Raw genomic sequence first — 15,485 nt, forward strand, 5'->3', positions numbered from 1 at the left:
CAAATGAACTAAACCTCCTGCAAACAGACTTAAAGGTGAGCCCCTTTCACGTTGTTGCTTGACAACGTAATAATATCAAGTGATTGACAAGTGAGTGGCTCTGCCCATGTATCAAAGTTGGCCTGTGGAGTGGTGGGGAGAAGGGAGGATCTCATCTGCCAGTAAGATCCAATTCCACATCCCTGAAATAAAGGAAAGTCTTAGCAAAGAGTCTACTGATTGCTGAGCTCATATACCAAAGGCCATAATATAGAATAAAAAAGTTCTCCCTACCATTATTTTAGCCAATATGCCATCATCACTTGACTCCATGGTAACCACTGCTTTATCTGTTTCAATTTCACACAATGCATCTCCAACAGTCACTGTTTCTCCTGTAAAAATCAAAAGATAGTTCAACATTTTAAATCAATTCATTTCAGAGCACTGAGAAAAAACAGTATTTTAAAACCATATAGTGTAGCTTATTTAGAAAGAAAGTCAAGACACAATGGTGAAAACTGATACTGGAAAAGAGAGGGACTACACTTAGGGCGGGGCCTGAAGCCTCACAGGGACTGCTGTGCTCTGCTGCCCAGGAGGACTCTCCTGTGTGAGGGTCTGAGGGCCCTGCTCCTTCCTGCCACTCACCATCTGGCCTGGGGCGGGGCCTGAAGCCTCACAGGGACTGCTGCGCTCTGCTGCCCAGGAGGACTCTCCTGTGTGAGTGTCTGAGGGCCCTGCTCTTGCCGCTTACCATCTACCTGGCCCAGGGCGGGGCCTGAAGCCTCACAGGGACTGCTGCGCTCTGCTGCCTAGGAGGACTCTCCTGTGTGAGTGTCTGGGGGCCCTGCTCCTTCCTGCCACTTACCACCTGGCCCAGGGCAGGGCCTGACGGGCCTCACTAGGACAGTTGCTGTTACTGCTGGAGGGGTGCAGAGTGCTTTTAAAATGTTTAAAAGATTTGAATTTTTTGTATGTGGGGGGGTGGGGGTGGGATGGATGTTTATTGGGCCTGGGAATTTGTTTGATTTTATGTTTTTGTAATTTTTACTGTTTTTTGTTTGTATTGTTTTATTGGTTTTTTGTTTGGTTTTTTTTAGGTGTTATTTTGTTCTTAAGGGGAGGGGTCAGGGCTGCCGGGGAGTAGGTCCCAGCCCACAAAATGGCTGGGGCATGGTCCACAGGGCGGGATGCACTGGGACAACCGATCTCAGTGATCATGGGTAGGAGGAGGAGTTACGCTAAGACCAGACCATGTCATTACAGAGGAGGCAGGTTTAGCCATTGTCTGAGCACTATCCCTGCCTCCGGGTCTGTTCCTGACCGGATGGATACTAGAATCAGCAAGGTATACCCACATGACCTGAAGGTGCTGCTGTGCAATGCCAGGTCAATGATTCATAAGACCACTGCCATCCATGACTTGATCATGGATGGAGGACTTGACCTGGCATGTGTAACAGAGACTTGGTTGGATGAAGCAGATGGGCCTGTCCTTGCCGCTGCTTGTCCACCAGGTTTCTCTTATGCACAGCAACCCAGGTCATGTGGGCGGGGAGGGGGGGTTGCAGTGATTTTTAGGAAGTCATTAGTTTGCACCAGGTGTCCTATTGGGAAGACCCAGTTTTCCGAGTGCATGTTCTGGAAGTTGGGCAATAGGGGCAGTACATGATTCCTTTTGGTGTACAGACCTCCCCGCTGCACCAAGGATTCCCTGCCCGAGCTGCTTCAGGTTGTGGCGGATATTCTCCTGGAGACACCTAGCTTGGTTGTCCTAGGGGATTTTAACATCCATGCCGACACAACCTTACAAGGGGCTGCTCGGGACTTCGTGAAACGCATGGCCTCCATGGGGCTGTCCCTGAATAAGTCTGGCCCAACCCATAGCCGTGGACATGCCTTGGACCTGGTGTTTACCTCTATGGATGTTGATGATCTGACACTAAGTAAAAGTGAAATGAAAGAAGTGCCATGGTCAGATCACTTCCTGGTGCAACTGGGCTTCTCTGCGACCCATCCCCTCTGCAGGGAGGTGGGATTGATTCGGATAGTCGGCCCCCGCCACTTAATGGATCCAAATGGTTTCCAGAGAGTCGTAGGGGATGCTTTATCCCATGTTGATGGCCTTTCAGCCGATTCCCTGGTGGCCCGCTGGAATGTGGAGTTAACCAGGGCTATTGACTGTTTGGCTCCAAAGCGCACTCTCCGATTGCATGGAGCCCGGACAGCCCCGTGGTTTTCCACGGATCTGAGGGCAATGAAACAATCGTTGAGATGGCTAGAGAGCCGGTGGCGGATAACTCATTCAGAATCTGACCGGACACAGGTTAGAGCTCAACCAAGTGGCGATAGCGACAGCGAAGAAGACTTTCTTCACCGCCTCTATTGCATCTGCAGAAAACAGCAGCAGGAGACTCTTTCAGGTGGTTCACAATTTAGCGGAACCACCTGCGACATCAGGGCCCAGTATGGGCCACATGATCTCCTGCAATGATTTCGCAAAGTTTTTTGCAGATAAAAATCGCTCAGATTCGGGAAGTAGACTCCACCGTGGGAGCAGGGCCAGGGTGTGAGAGTGCAAGAGTCCTGTCTAATTAAGTTGTGTGGGATCAATTCCAATCTGTTACCTCCGAGGATGTGGACAGGCTGCTTGGACGAGTGAAGCCAACCACCTGTCTCCTGGATCCTTGCCCATCCTGGCTTATAAAAGCTAGCCGGGAAGGACTGGGCGATGGGCTTCGTGGGGTGGTGAATGCTTCCCTCCGTGAGGGAGCCTTCCCAGACCCGCTGAAAGAGGCGGTTATTAAACCGCTTCTTAAAAAACCATCTTTAGATGCGGCCACAATGGCCAACTATCGCCCAGTCTCAAATCTTCCATTCTTGGGAAAGTTGATTGAGCGAGCGGTTGCTGAACAACTCCAGGCACGCCTGGAAGAAGCGGACCATTTGGATCCCTTCCAGTTGGGATTCAGGCCTCATCATGGGACTGAAACTGCCTTGGTCGCACTGGTTGATGATCTCCGGCGGGCTAGGGACAAAGGTGAGAGCTGTTTCCTAGTTCTGCTGGATCTCTCAGCGGCGTTTGATACCATTGACCATAACATCCTTCTGGACCGTCTTGAGGGGCTGGGAGCTGGGGGCACTGTCATACAGTGGTTCCGCTCCTTCCTCCTGGGCCATGTTCAAAAAGTGGTGGGGGGGGATGAGTGTTCAGACCCCTGGGATCTCACTTGTGGGGTGCCTCAGGGTTCTGTCCTCTCCCCCATGCTTTTCAACATTTACATGCAGCCACTGGGAGAGATCATCAGGAGGTTTGGGCTGGGTGTTCATCAGTATGCGGATGATACCCAGCTCTACCTCTCTTTTAAATCAGAACCAGTGAAGGCGGTGAAGGTCCTGTGTGAATGTCTGGAGGCGGTTGGAGGATGAATGGCAGCTAACAGATTGAGGTTGAATCCTGACAAGACAGAAGTACTGTTTTGGGGGGACAGGAGGCGGGCAGGTGTGGAGGATTCCCTGGTCCTGAATGGGGTAACTGTGCCCCTGAAGGACCAGGTGGGAAGCCTGGGAGTCATTTTGGACTCACAGCTGTCCATGGAGGCACAGGTCAAATCTGTATCCAGGGCAGCTGTTTACCAGCTCCATCTGGTACGTAGGCTGAGACCCTATCTGCCTGCAGACTGTCTCGCCAGAGTGGTGCATGCTCTGGTTATCTCCCGCTTGGACTACTGCAATGCGCTCTATGTGGGGCTACCTTTGAAGGTGACCCGGAAACTACAACTAATCCAGAACGTGGCAGCTAGACTGGTGACTGGGAGCGGCTGCCGAGACCATATAACACCAGTCTTGAAAGACCTACATTGGCTCCCAGTACGTTTCCAAGCACAATTCAAAGTGTTGGTGCTGATCTTTAAAGCCCTAAACGGCCTCGGTCCAGTATATCTGAAGAAGCGTCTCCTCCCCCATCATTCTGCCCAGACACTGAGGTCCAGCTCCGAGGGCCTTCTGGCGGTTCCCTCACTGCGAGAGGCCAAGTTACAGGGAACCAGGCAGAGGGCCTTCTCGGTAGTGGCGCCCGCCCTGTGGAACGCCCTCCCATCAGATGTCAAAGCGATAAACAACTACCTGACATTCAGAAGACATCTGAAGGCAGCCCTGTTCAGGGAAGTTTTTAATATGTGACATTTTAGTGTATTTTTCATCTTTGTTGGAAGCCGCCCAGAGTGGCTGGGGAAACCCAGCCAGATGGGCAGGGTACAAATAAAAAAATATTATTATTATTATTATTATTATTATTAGCAACTCACAATAGCATTACAAAATGATTCTACAGTTCACGGAATCTCAGTAATATAAAGTGAGGAATAAAGGCATTTGCAGAACCTTATTACCACTTTTTAATCAAAACCACCCTAAATCCCATCATCATATAATTTGGCATATTGTGATGGGGCGGAGGTTATAGCCTGTCATGTAGGTGCACTAAATATCAAGAAGCCAGGTACAGTCATACCTTGGTTCTCGAACACCCTGGTACTCATACATTTTTGCTCCCAAACACCGAAAACCCGGCAGTAAGTGTTCTGAGTTTCGAACATTTTTCGGAAGCCGAATGTCTGACACAGCTTCCGCTTGAGTGCAGGAAGCTCCTACAGCCGATCGGAAGCCACGCCTTGGTTTTTTAATGTTTCGGAAGTCGAACGGACTTCCGGAATGGTTTCTGTTCGAAAATCAAGGTACGACTGTACTCTCTTTGCCACTGCTAACTGCAGCTTTAGTCTTTACCAGCTCTATCATTTTGCTACCTCCAAGGGAAAAGAGTGTCAAGTTGGGGGCAGCAAACCTATATGGGAAATGGATGGCAGCAAGCTGGACAGTAACAACTGTTAAAGCAAGGACAGTGTGAACTGGGGCAAGTGGGGGAGAGATTAGGGTGGCAATGAGGGAAAGGCAGCACTGGAAAATCTAAATAAAAACATTAAAAAGCTGTAAGGGATATGAACCAATGGCTGATTCAGAATCAGGCACAAGGGTTGCTCCCAAGCTAGGACAATCCAGAGAGGGTTTTTTTTTATTTTTTAAAAAAATCAATGGCACCATCTGAATCAGCAACAAAAATTGTAGATAAAGAAGTCCAGTCTTGATAAGCAATATATTCTTTAAAAGATAAATTGTTTTGAGCTTCTAAGCAGAGATTTCAAACAAATGAGATTTTAATTCATACTATCATTTGCAGATAAGCAATGCTCCTCTGCCTTCTCCACCCTACCAAAAAGAGAAGAAAATTGGGAAGCAACTCTGCAAGCTCAGTTTCTTTCAACATGAAACAGTCCTTTTAGAAATGCATTTTCATTTTTTAAATGAAATGGAATCATTTCAAGCCAATATTTTCTTCTCAATTCAAGAAGATCACCATCTGCTGCCTTGTGATAGCAGACCTGTGAACTCAGACGCCTTTGTCTACTGAAAGACCTGCTGGATGGCTGCCATTAAAGCTGGATTACAGTGGGAAGCGGGAGAGGCTTCTGAATGGTTCTGGGGTCAAAGCCATGCAACACACACCTTCTCTTTAGAGCACTGAAGTAACAAAGGCTTGCTTATGTACCAACTTTGCATGCAGTACAGTTTTCATCAAAATATGAAAAAAAAGGCTTTTAACTGTCTCGCCTAAAGGAAATGGAGTGACTTGCCTAAGCCCTAAATTGGATTTGCCTTTGCTTTCTTTATGGAACACTTAAAACATTGAGCAATTACGGTGGCAATGTGTAATAGCTGTGTCAATGAAATGACACACACGTCTTTGTCTTTTCCTTCCTCCATTACATTCAGGGAAAACAAAAGAGAGAATATTGAAAGATGTTTATAACTCAGGTGCCTTTGGTAACAGTAAGCAGCTGCCAAATGCAAACTTCTTTCAAAACCGTATTTGGTCTCTTCAAACATTTCACTTTAAGAAAAGGAATAATGGTCTAATTATCTGTCCAATAAAACACTTCTTGGATTATTGGATCTTTCCTCCCATTATTTGCTTTCTATGGGTTTACCTGTTAAATCCTGAAGAATTAGTAAGAATTCTCAAGATGCCTTATGTCAGAGATTTTGCCAGTATTTCAGCCTCGTGAATGAATGTTATTGATTTGGAATGTCCTTTTGACATATGGCATAGATGTGGAACTATTTAGATGGATAGCAAGCATCTGCATGAGAGAGTGCTTAATTTTAGAGAGAAGAATAAGAAAATCCCATGTTCAGAACAGAAACTGGGGCCAAAAATGAGTCATTTTTGATGCTATGGGAGATTCAAACTCCTGTGCTGCTTTATTTAAGATAGCAACAAAGGTAGCTAGCTACCTTTATTTCTAAACAAACATATTAATGCAAATTTTCAGAGGCCCAGGGTTCAGACTATATTTGGGTCCCCCCTAGCCACTCAAATCCTCTTTAAAATATGTGATTAAACCGTACTGATTTAAAACCTTCCAAATGCCTTAATAAAGAGCAGCTATTTTAAGTGGCGATTATCTACTGTAGAAGAGCAGTGGTAATGAATGACCCAAAATATCATTTTGTTAAGAAGTTAGTCTTAAAAATAAAAAAGCCTTTCCTAATTTAGAGATGGCACCTGCAAACTGATAGAATGTTTCAAAAACTCATTAACACTACAGATAGGCTGATTTATTAATAGCATATTCCTAAAATATTTTATAGACTAGTAGGAGTCCGAATAATTCATGCTACAGAACTCTCAAAAGCCAAGTCAATTTTATTGTTTCCTTCATTTAAGAGGTGGCTCTTCCTACCAATAGAGACCTGATCTACATATGGAGCACACCATGAAGAACCAAAGTTGTAAAGTCCTGTGGTGGAATGGACTAAACCAACTCAAAATACACATGGGAGGGGGGGTGAAACACATTTTAAAATGATTCTCTATCTAGAAAATGCCCTGCACGTTAAAAAACAACAACCCAACCTAGCAAAGCTGGCTGTACTACAACCTCTCCCCCTATTGTGTTAAGTGTTCAATTTGCAGGGAGGATGGTATCTCAAGCTTCTGTCATCTGCCCTGCATGTGGGCTGGAGACCAAGGTTCAGTCAGTCCACCTTCCAAATTGCAAATAACTTTGAAAAGTGAAACAAATACACGCTGCTGAAGTCCAGAGCCTTTGGCCAGAAAATGCCTGAAGGGAAAGAAGTGCAAAATGTGCAGCAAATTTGGTGGCTTCAAGCTTTCTGTGGCTTATGGCTTGCAGGCGAAGTAAGCTCCGTTTAGCTACAAATCAACATGTTTTAAAGTTATATCAACCGATGCATACATTTTTTGCCTTAGAAGCCCAAAACTGAATTAAATGAGTCTCTCTTTTGCACAAATTTTAATCATCTTAATTCGTATCGCAACCGCAGCAGTCACTGGACAGGTTGCTGGAAACATTCCAGAGAGTTGATAAATCTTGCAATTTAAAAAAATCTTGTATTTTTATGTAGTGAACTGCCCTGAGATCTATCGATGAAAGGCAGTAAACAAATTAAATAAATAAATGATACAACCTACTCTGATGTTTTGTGATTCAGCGGTATAAAAATACATTAATAAATAAATACGGTAATGGTTTAGAAGTAGTGCAGAGTCGCTGTAGTGTAGTGGTTAGTGTGAACTAGGACTGAGAAGACCTAGGCTCAAATTTCCACAAAGCTCACACCAGGATACAGTTGTGGGGCAGGGGGAGGAGATAACCACATATGCCACCATAAACTTCTGAGAGGAGACGCAGGATATCAATGTGTAAATATAATGTACTGCAGTGATTACACTGTGGTAATTCTTTTTGATGGAATTAAGATGTGGCAAGTGACTAGGCTGAAGTGGAAAAAAGACACAGTTCTCAGTGCTCCAAAATGACATTTAAGTTAACTCAGATTCACCTTCCTTTTTCAGCCATTTCACTATGTTTCCTTCTTCCATTGTAGGTGATAGCGCAGGCATGAGGATTTTAACTGCAGGGGTACCTTGGAAAGAAAGAAAAAGAGGAACATCAAGTCTCTCGATAAGGATATGATTTCATTTTATCAGCGTAAGAGAATCCTCTGTAACCCTATGCACACTTACTCCTTTGTAAATCCCACTGAACTCCATCAGAATTGCCACAAAGCAGCCATACAGGAGGGGTCTGGCAGCTGCACTGTAATTCGTGTAGCCAGAATGTGAGCTGAATTATGCCCATGGTGAAGTCATTGCGTAAAGAGTTTGCCACAAGCACAATTTGTAATTTGTACTACAACACTGCCATAGAGAGTTGAGTGGTGGCAATTTAAGTAAAAGTGGATCAAGGTGGAAGATGTCCTCATGGCTGTGTCATAAGCTCAGTTCAGTCTACATACAAATTTACCCACACCAGTTTTAGTCTAAATAATTGGATCTCAGTATATCCTTAACAAGGGACGCAGGTGGCGCTGTGGGTTAAAGCCTCAGCGCCTAGGACTTGCCGATCGAAAGGTCGGCGGTTCGAATCCCTGCGGCGGGGTGCACTCCCGCTGCTCGGTCCCAGCGCCTGCCAACCTAGCAGTTCGAAAGCACCCCCGGGTGCAAGTAGATAAATAGGGACCGCTTACCAGCGGGAAGGTAAACGGCGTTTCCGTGTGCGGCTCTGGCTCGCCAGAGCAGCTTCGTCACGCTGGCCATGTGACCCGGAAGTGTCTCCGGACAGCGCTGGCCCCTGGCCTCTTAAGTGAGATGGGCGCACAACCCCAGAGTCTGTCAAGACTGGCCCGTACGGGCAGGGGTACCTTTACCTTTATATCCTTAACAACTCCTACAGGGGCAACCAAAGAGATAAACTTGATGCAGTGTAAAAAATACATGCCCGAGCATAGTATTTTTTAATAAATATGTTTTATTAAGTTTTACAAATAAAATTTCCATCAAAACACATGATTCACCATTGCACATAGGATGCCCAAACATAGTATTAAATTATGCTTGCTTCCACAGTATCAATGTTCCCAAGCTTCTCTACTGTAGATCTGTCATGGGAATGAAAGGCCTATATACAAAGCATAATGCCAAACAATATTACCAAGAAACTGAATTTTGTGATTACATACTTTTTTGGATTATTATAAGAACTATTTCATGTATTGCTCAAATCCTAACTACAAGCAACCTTAACTTAATTTCAACAGGTTTTAGATATGACTTTCTCATTTAACCTAGCCTGCCAAAGTCATCAGTATGTAATCACAAAGAACTATGCATTCCATAAGGTATTTTGAGGCACTGGTATAATACTGGGTAAGGTTCATATTGATCTCAGACTGCACTTGAGCAATGCGTTGAAAAACTCAAATTATACCCATCTGTGAAAGGAAAGAAACCACAGTGACCTGCCTTTGAGTAATCTGTCAGAGTTACAACATCATTATTGGAGAAATTCTAAAACTGGATCATTATTCATTAAGCAAGAAAGGTGACTAAATAAGCTGTTGCAAAATCAGACTATAGTGTGAAATGTGGTCTCATTTTTAAATAATAATAATAAAGACATCAGGTATCAAATGTGTGATCACAGACCTCTATTACCAAGACAGCTGCTGACAGTTTTACCTACCAGATAAAGTACATATTTTCCCATTATTGTAACAGATAGGATTTTGTACATGCATGCTAGTGAATTTCCAGAGAACACCAAAGAACTCCACAAATATGATAATATTGTGAATGCTCACTTTTTTATTTCTGTTAGGCATTGTTCTCGCTCTTTAGTTTTAAACTGTTAAATTAGGTTTGGTTATGTGTATTGTTTTCTACATTATTGTATGGATTGTTTTGGATTTATTTATTGATATTATGATTATTTCTAACTATCCCTCTATGTATTTTGAAATTGTTAATACTTATTGCTCTGTTGATATGATATGATCCACTTTGGACTCAATTTTGTGGAAAAGTGGTACACAAATAAAAAAAAATACATAAGCCATGAAACACAACAGTTTAGCGATCAGCTATAATAGTGAAGCAAAATGCATACAACTGAAAAGAATTTGAATACGGCTAACCAAGCAACTCAACAAATCTCTCCTGCTTTGTTGTTAACATTACTATTTATTTATTCATTCATTCATTCATTCATTCATTCATTCAGGGCAAGCCCTACCAAAGGATGGCAAAGAGCTGGAGAAGAGGACAGAGAGTGAAGAAAGAGCTGTGAGTGACAGGGGGCTCTTCCCAACTGGTGGGCTGTACTATGTCTGTGGGCTGGAGGTTCCTACTCCTGTGGTAAAGCTACGTTTATTGACTTAGCTAGAACCCAGGATATAGTGCTCAAGTATCTCTGAACACATAATACTATACAAACTAAAATGCAAACTACTGAATGCAAACTAAAAGTTATGTACAACATACAAAATACTTATTAATCATATTTCTATGGTCCCCATTTCTCCAGAGAGCTCAGAAACATGCATCATCTCACTTTATCTATTTCTATAATATTCATCAACATATCAACGGCAGGACAAGATGTCAAATGATTTTTCATTGTAGGGATCCACCCCTTATCCTTCTTCCTGCTTCAGTTATGCATCTATCAGCTAGAAAGCAGCCTTTCTATGCAAATATTCATCTAGGATAACGTCACGGTTATGCTCCAGAATATGTACTTCTGCCACCTGCAGGTTAAAATTATTGTGGCTGGTGAGAAATATTTCATAGGCAACAATACAGAAAGTTTAGAGGCAAGATGAGTTAACATTAACGTTTAGATTACACTGGTCAACAACAAATTTGTTGTCTGCATTTTTTCAGTTGATTTAGGACGAATCTGATGCACTGAATCCAAAAATCACATTGGTTTTGCTCAATCAGGTCAAGTTTTTGAGCTATGGCCACATGTCGTTTTTTTACATTTTTGTTCACATGTACGCTTGTGTGGAGCATTTTAGAAGAAGTTGGTGGGGGTAAAATGCCATGTCGAATAATTGTTTTGATTGGAAATGATTATTTTAATGACAAGAAGTATTCAGGTCCGATAGTTCTGGGAGATTATGTCGAAAAGGGATGTTTGAAGTCATAAAACCATGTCACTGACTGCTACTTCTGTGCTGTTGATGTGACTGGGATCAACAGAAAGAACCGGAGCAGCCTCAAGTATCCTGATCTTCAATCAGCACGTCATCTTGTAGCTCACTGTGATGAAATTCCAGGGCCTATCTTTGGAGAACTTCCTGACATTAGTGACGAAGATGCCTCCAGTGTTGAAGGACACATGAAGAAGAAGAAGTGGTTCTTGAAGATGATGCTCTACATCCATTTTCCCAAAAGGACTTGAATGATCTAGTTTGCGACCTCAGCTTGTCAAAGGACTCTGCCGAACTGGTGGCATCCAGAGTGAAGGGAAAAAACTTCCTCTCTGACAGTGCTCTCATCAGCTTCTTCCGCAACAGGCATCAAGAGTACCTCCGTTTTTTCTTGGTAGAGAAGGACTTGGTGTACTGTGCAGATATTGCGCAGCTTCTGCTCAAGCTTGGAGTGCCACAGTACGAACCCAAAGATTGGAGACTGTTCATTGACAGCAGCAAGCGATCACTGAAATGTGTTCTGCTACACAACGGCAACCAGTTTGCCTCTATACCCCTGGCTCTCTCGAGTACACTGAAGAAGAACTATGAAGCGGTGAAGTATGTGCTGGAGAAAAATGGTTATGATCAGCATAAGTGGTTTATTTGTGTTGACCTGAAGATGGTGAACTTTTTGTTGGGACAACACTCTGGCTTCACCAAGTACCCATGTTTTCTGTGCATGTGGGATAGTAGGGACCGTGCTCAGCATTACATGAAGGACTGGCCTGTGCAGGAGAAATTGGTGCCTTGCAAAGAAAGGAACGTCATCAACGACCCTCTGGTGGACAGAGACAGAATACTCTTCCCACCGCTGCACATCAAGCTCGGCTTAATCAAGCAGTTCACCAAGGCTCTGGACAAGGATGGTGACTGCTTCACTTACTTGTGCCAGGCTTTTCCAGGATTGACCATGGAGAAGTTGAAAGCTGGCATCTTTGACGGTCCTCAGATCCATCTGCTCATCAGAGATCCAGAGTTCAGAAACTCAATGAACGAAGTGGAACTGGAAGCGCAGAAGGCATTTGTTCTGGTAGTGAAGAACTTTCTCGGCAACAATAAGGCCAGAAACTACGCAGAACTTGTCAACAACATGCTGACTGCTTTCAGAAACCTGGGCTGCAACATGAGTGTCAAGATGCACTACCTATTTTCACATATGGACGGGTTTCCTGGGAACCTGGGTTCAATGAGTGACGAGCAGGGGGAGAGATTCCATCAGGACATGAAAGAGATGGAGACCAGGTATCAGGATCGCTGGGACGCAGTCATGATGGCTGACTACTGCTGGACTCTGAAGAGAGACCTCCCTGCCGCTGAGCATTCCAGGAGTTCCAAGAAACAGAAGTTCAAGCCCTGAAGTTTGAAAAATGGTGAAGCAACATGCAATTTACATGTACTTACCTTTATCAATGCCCACCATTCAGTTTACAGTAAACCTGACCTGATGGAGAGAAACGGATGCCATTTCCTGATTCAGCAGTGCAAAAATACCCTAAATCAGTTGTAGAAATCTAGACAACATTCAAAAAGTAAAAAATTGTTGCCCAGTGTTATCATTTGTGGACTGGTGTGCTTTGCTCCCAATTGTAAAAGTGATTGCCTTTATGAAAGAGTGTAGCAATTTGGCTAACAGCGGATTTCAAAGAGTCGTCCAGCTCAACTATGTAGCTTCTTGCACCATCAAAGTAATATTCAGGACAGGAAGCAATAACTACTACTACCATTAGTGTTGCATATGTCCTACTCTTCTTCCAAGGAACTCCACAACAACTTACATATGGCTCTCCAACCTAGGCACAGCTCAAGGGCAGACTCCATTACCATCACCACCACTGTGCCTTCAGACATTCTCTGGGGAAGGGTCATAAGAGAGTATTGACACTGCAAGGCCACCTATAGGAGCAGACTGGGTCAATGCTACTAAGCTGCAAACATTCAACTGGGTCAATGCTACTAAGCTGCGAATATTCACCATCACTAGATAAGGCAGAACTTTTAGGCAGTACAGAAAAGTCACTGAAGAAGTAATGTAGGGTCAGGTATGATGCTGCCTAACAACCTCCTCCAGCTTCAGAGCTCGTGTGACATCTTGGCTCAGAGTGTAAAGCCCTCAGTTCAGTTTTTACATAATCCGTGAGTTCATTAAAGCCCTCTTTAAGCATTACTCACACAAAGGGATAGCACACATCAAAGGTGCTGGTGGTGTTACTTCTTCTATTACTGTACATTTCCCCTGTGATTGAGAATCCTGACCTTCCAGTACTCTTAAATTGTGCAGGGAGTCTACAAATATATTTATTTTGTAATTTGAGGTGTTGTGTTTTAAAATTGCTATGTATCTCGTTCTGGAATTGTTTGTAACTATGAAGGACTGGTAACAAATAGTTAGATAAAGAAACTACTTTAGAAGTAACTACTTTAGAAGTAATTCCATAATACAGGGCTAAAATGTGTGGTCCCACAACCTCTTAATGCAAGAAACACATGATGAGGGCTGAAGACTATAGTCCTATGCAGACCTACCTGGGAGTAAGCACCAGGTACCATAGTTGGACTTACTTCTAAGAAACCATCTACCCCTTATCTTCTGTCTAAGGGAGTCCTTCTGAAATGAAGAACAGGAATATCCTAGATAATAAACTACAATAGAGGGATTTAAAGGGTCCTCTTTGACAGAAGTTTATTCAGACAGAGTTCATGAATGCGGCCTTATTTATAATTAGAACCAATATCTGAACAATTTCTTTGTTTTCAACATATTGCCTGGAATTGACAGACTTTTCTAAGATTCTGTAACTTTTCATTTCAATGTGTTAAAAGTTCTCATTTTTTTCCGTCTTTTAAAAAATAATTCATGAATGTTACATTTTACAAGAACACCCGAGTGAATGCCAAGTACGAGCTGCCCGACTGCGGAACGGATGCCCTTGGGAGATTGTGGAGGTTTTAAAGCCGTGGTTGGAATGCCATCTGACATGGATGCTTTAGTTGAGATTACTGCATTGCAGGGGTTAGACTAGATGACCGTCAGCATCCCAATTACCCGATTCTAGAAGTGTGTATTGTGGCATCTTCTCAGACTACTGATTTTTATCACTAAAGCTAAGGTACTAAGAGGAACAGCTTCAGAGACACTGCTGAAGAGACTGTTACACATTCTTCTCCAAAACCTAACCCTTTTAAAATATTTTAGACTATAAATCTCATCATCTCTGGCTACAGACCATGCTGAGTGGGACTGGTGGGTAGTTTATAGTGAACAATATATTGGCTACTTGCACTGTACTGGAGTTACTCCTACCCGCTTTTTCACATTTTTGGAGGGCTGGTGTTTTTACTTTTAGGCACAAAAAAGATGTCTTCTTTGGGGTTTTGTACTTTTAAATCTCTTTTTAAGCGAGTGACACATGAAACCCTACTCAGTCATACCGTTTGAATTTAGGATTTGAAAACCGGATCGGGGACCCTGTTCGGCCCAAAGGCAGCATAGAAACATAACAGAAGCAGCTGCAGGTACATCGAAAAGACAGCCCTACGTAAAAGGCCGCTAGGCATGCCGGGGATGAATCCTCAACTCCATCCCAGAGCAAGGGCACCTGCGACCCTCCGAGTACCCAAACAGGCGCCACCTTCTCCCACCAAATCAAGGACCCCGCGACCTGATCCCACAGGCAGCCAAATAACCCCGACCCTTTAGAGGCAGGTGACCAATGCGGGGCTTCTGCGTGTCATGAAACCCAACACTCACCCAGCCGCTCCCGGGTGAGGTGCAGGAACCTCCAGGCAGCCGCGGGAGGCCGGCAAGCGGGAGCCCCCAGCGCGACATTCCTGCCGAGCAGCAGCTTCGCGGCTCCCCGGCCGCTGCAGCTCAGCCGCAAGGAGGCGGCCATCTTGCCCTCTTCTCACCACCCCCTCCCAGCGCCCACCGGGCTGTCCTCGCCGCTGCCTGAAAAGAAATACTCCCGCGACGGCGCGGTGCCCTTTAAGCGCCTGAACAAAAATGCGCGCCAGAGGAATTCCTCCTCCGGAGTTGAGGCTCCCCAGGCAGCGCAAGCGGGTGGATGCGCCAGGTTTCTCTCTCTCTCTCTCTCTGAAGGAATTCCTTCCAGTAGCACCTTAAAGACCAACTAAGTTAGTTCTTGGTATGAGCTTTCGTGTGCATGCACACTTCTTCAGATACACAGATATACTGTGTATCTGAAGAAGTGTGCATGCACACGAAAGCTCATACCAAGAACTAACTTAGTTGGTCTTTAAGGTGCTACTGGAAGGGAAAAAAAATTTTATTTTGTTTTGACAGAGGTACCACTGTATTGGCAAGATTCTCTTGGCCAGCTCCCATCGTGCAAGACCATTGGCAGCGCTGGCTGGGGATGCTGGGAGTT

At 44.2% G+C, this 15,485-nt stretch overlaps 1 protein-coding gene across 2 annotated transcripts in view; it reads right to left on the reverse strand.

Moving 5' to 3' along the window:
- Positions 1–15,036, reverse strand: part of PDHX (pyruvate dehydrogenase complex component X) — a 51,682-nt gene extending 36,646 nt beyond the window's left edge. The window contains exons 1-3 of one of the 2 annotated variants that reach the window (XM_079951934.1): positions 14,849–15,036; positions 7,906–7,989; positions 274–374 (exon numbers count right to left, since the gene is read on the reverse strand). In XM_079951934.1, coding sequence (XP_079808060.1) covers positions 274–374; positions 7,906–7,989; positions 14,849–14,990 — 327 coding nt within the window. In that variant the 5' untranslated portion in view covers positions 14,991–15,036. Of the gene's footprint in view, positions 1–273; positions 375–7,905; positions 7,990–14,529; positions 14,552–14,848 lie in introns of those variants that run through there. The other variant, XM_079951935.1, reaches the window with a different exon arrangement.
- Positions 15,037–15,485: the final 449 nt, after the last annotated feature.

Source organism: Podarcis cretensis (assembly GCF_951804945.1).
Source record: "Podarcis cretensis genome assembly, chromosome: 1".
Classification (NCBI taxonomy): Eukaryota; Metazoa; Chordata; class Lepidosauria; order Squamata; family Lacertidae; genus Podarcis; species Podarcis cretensis.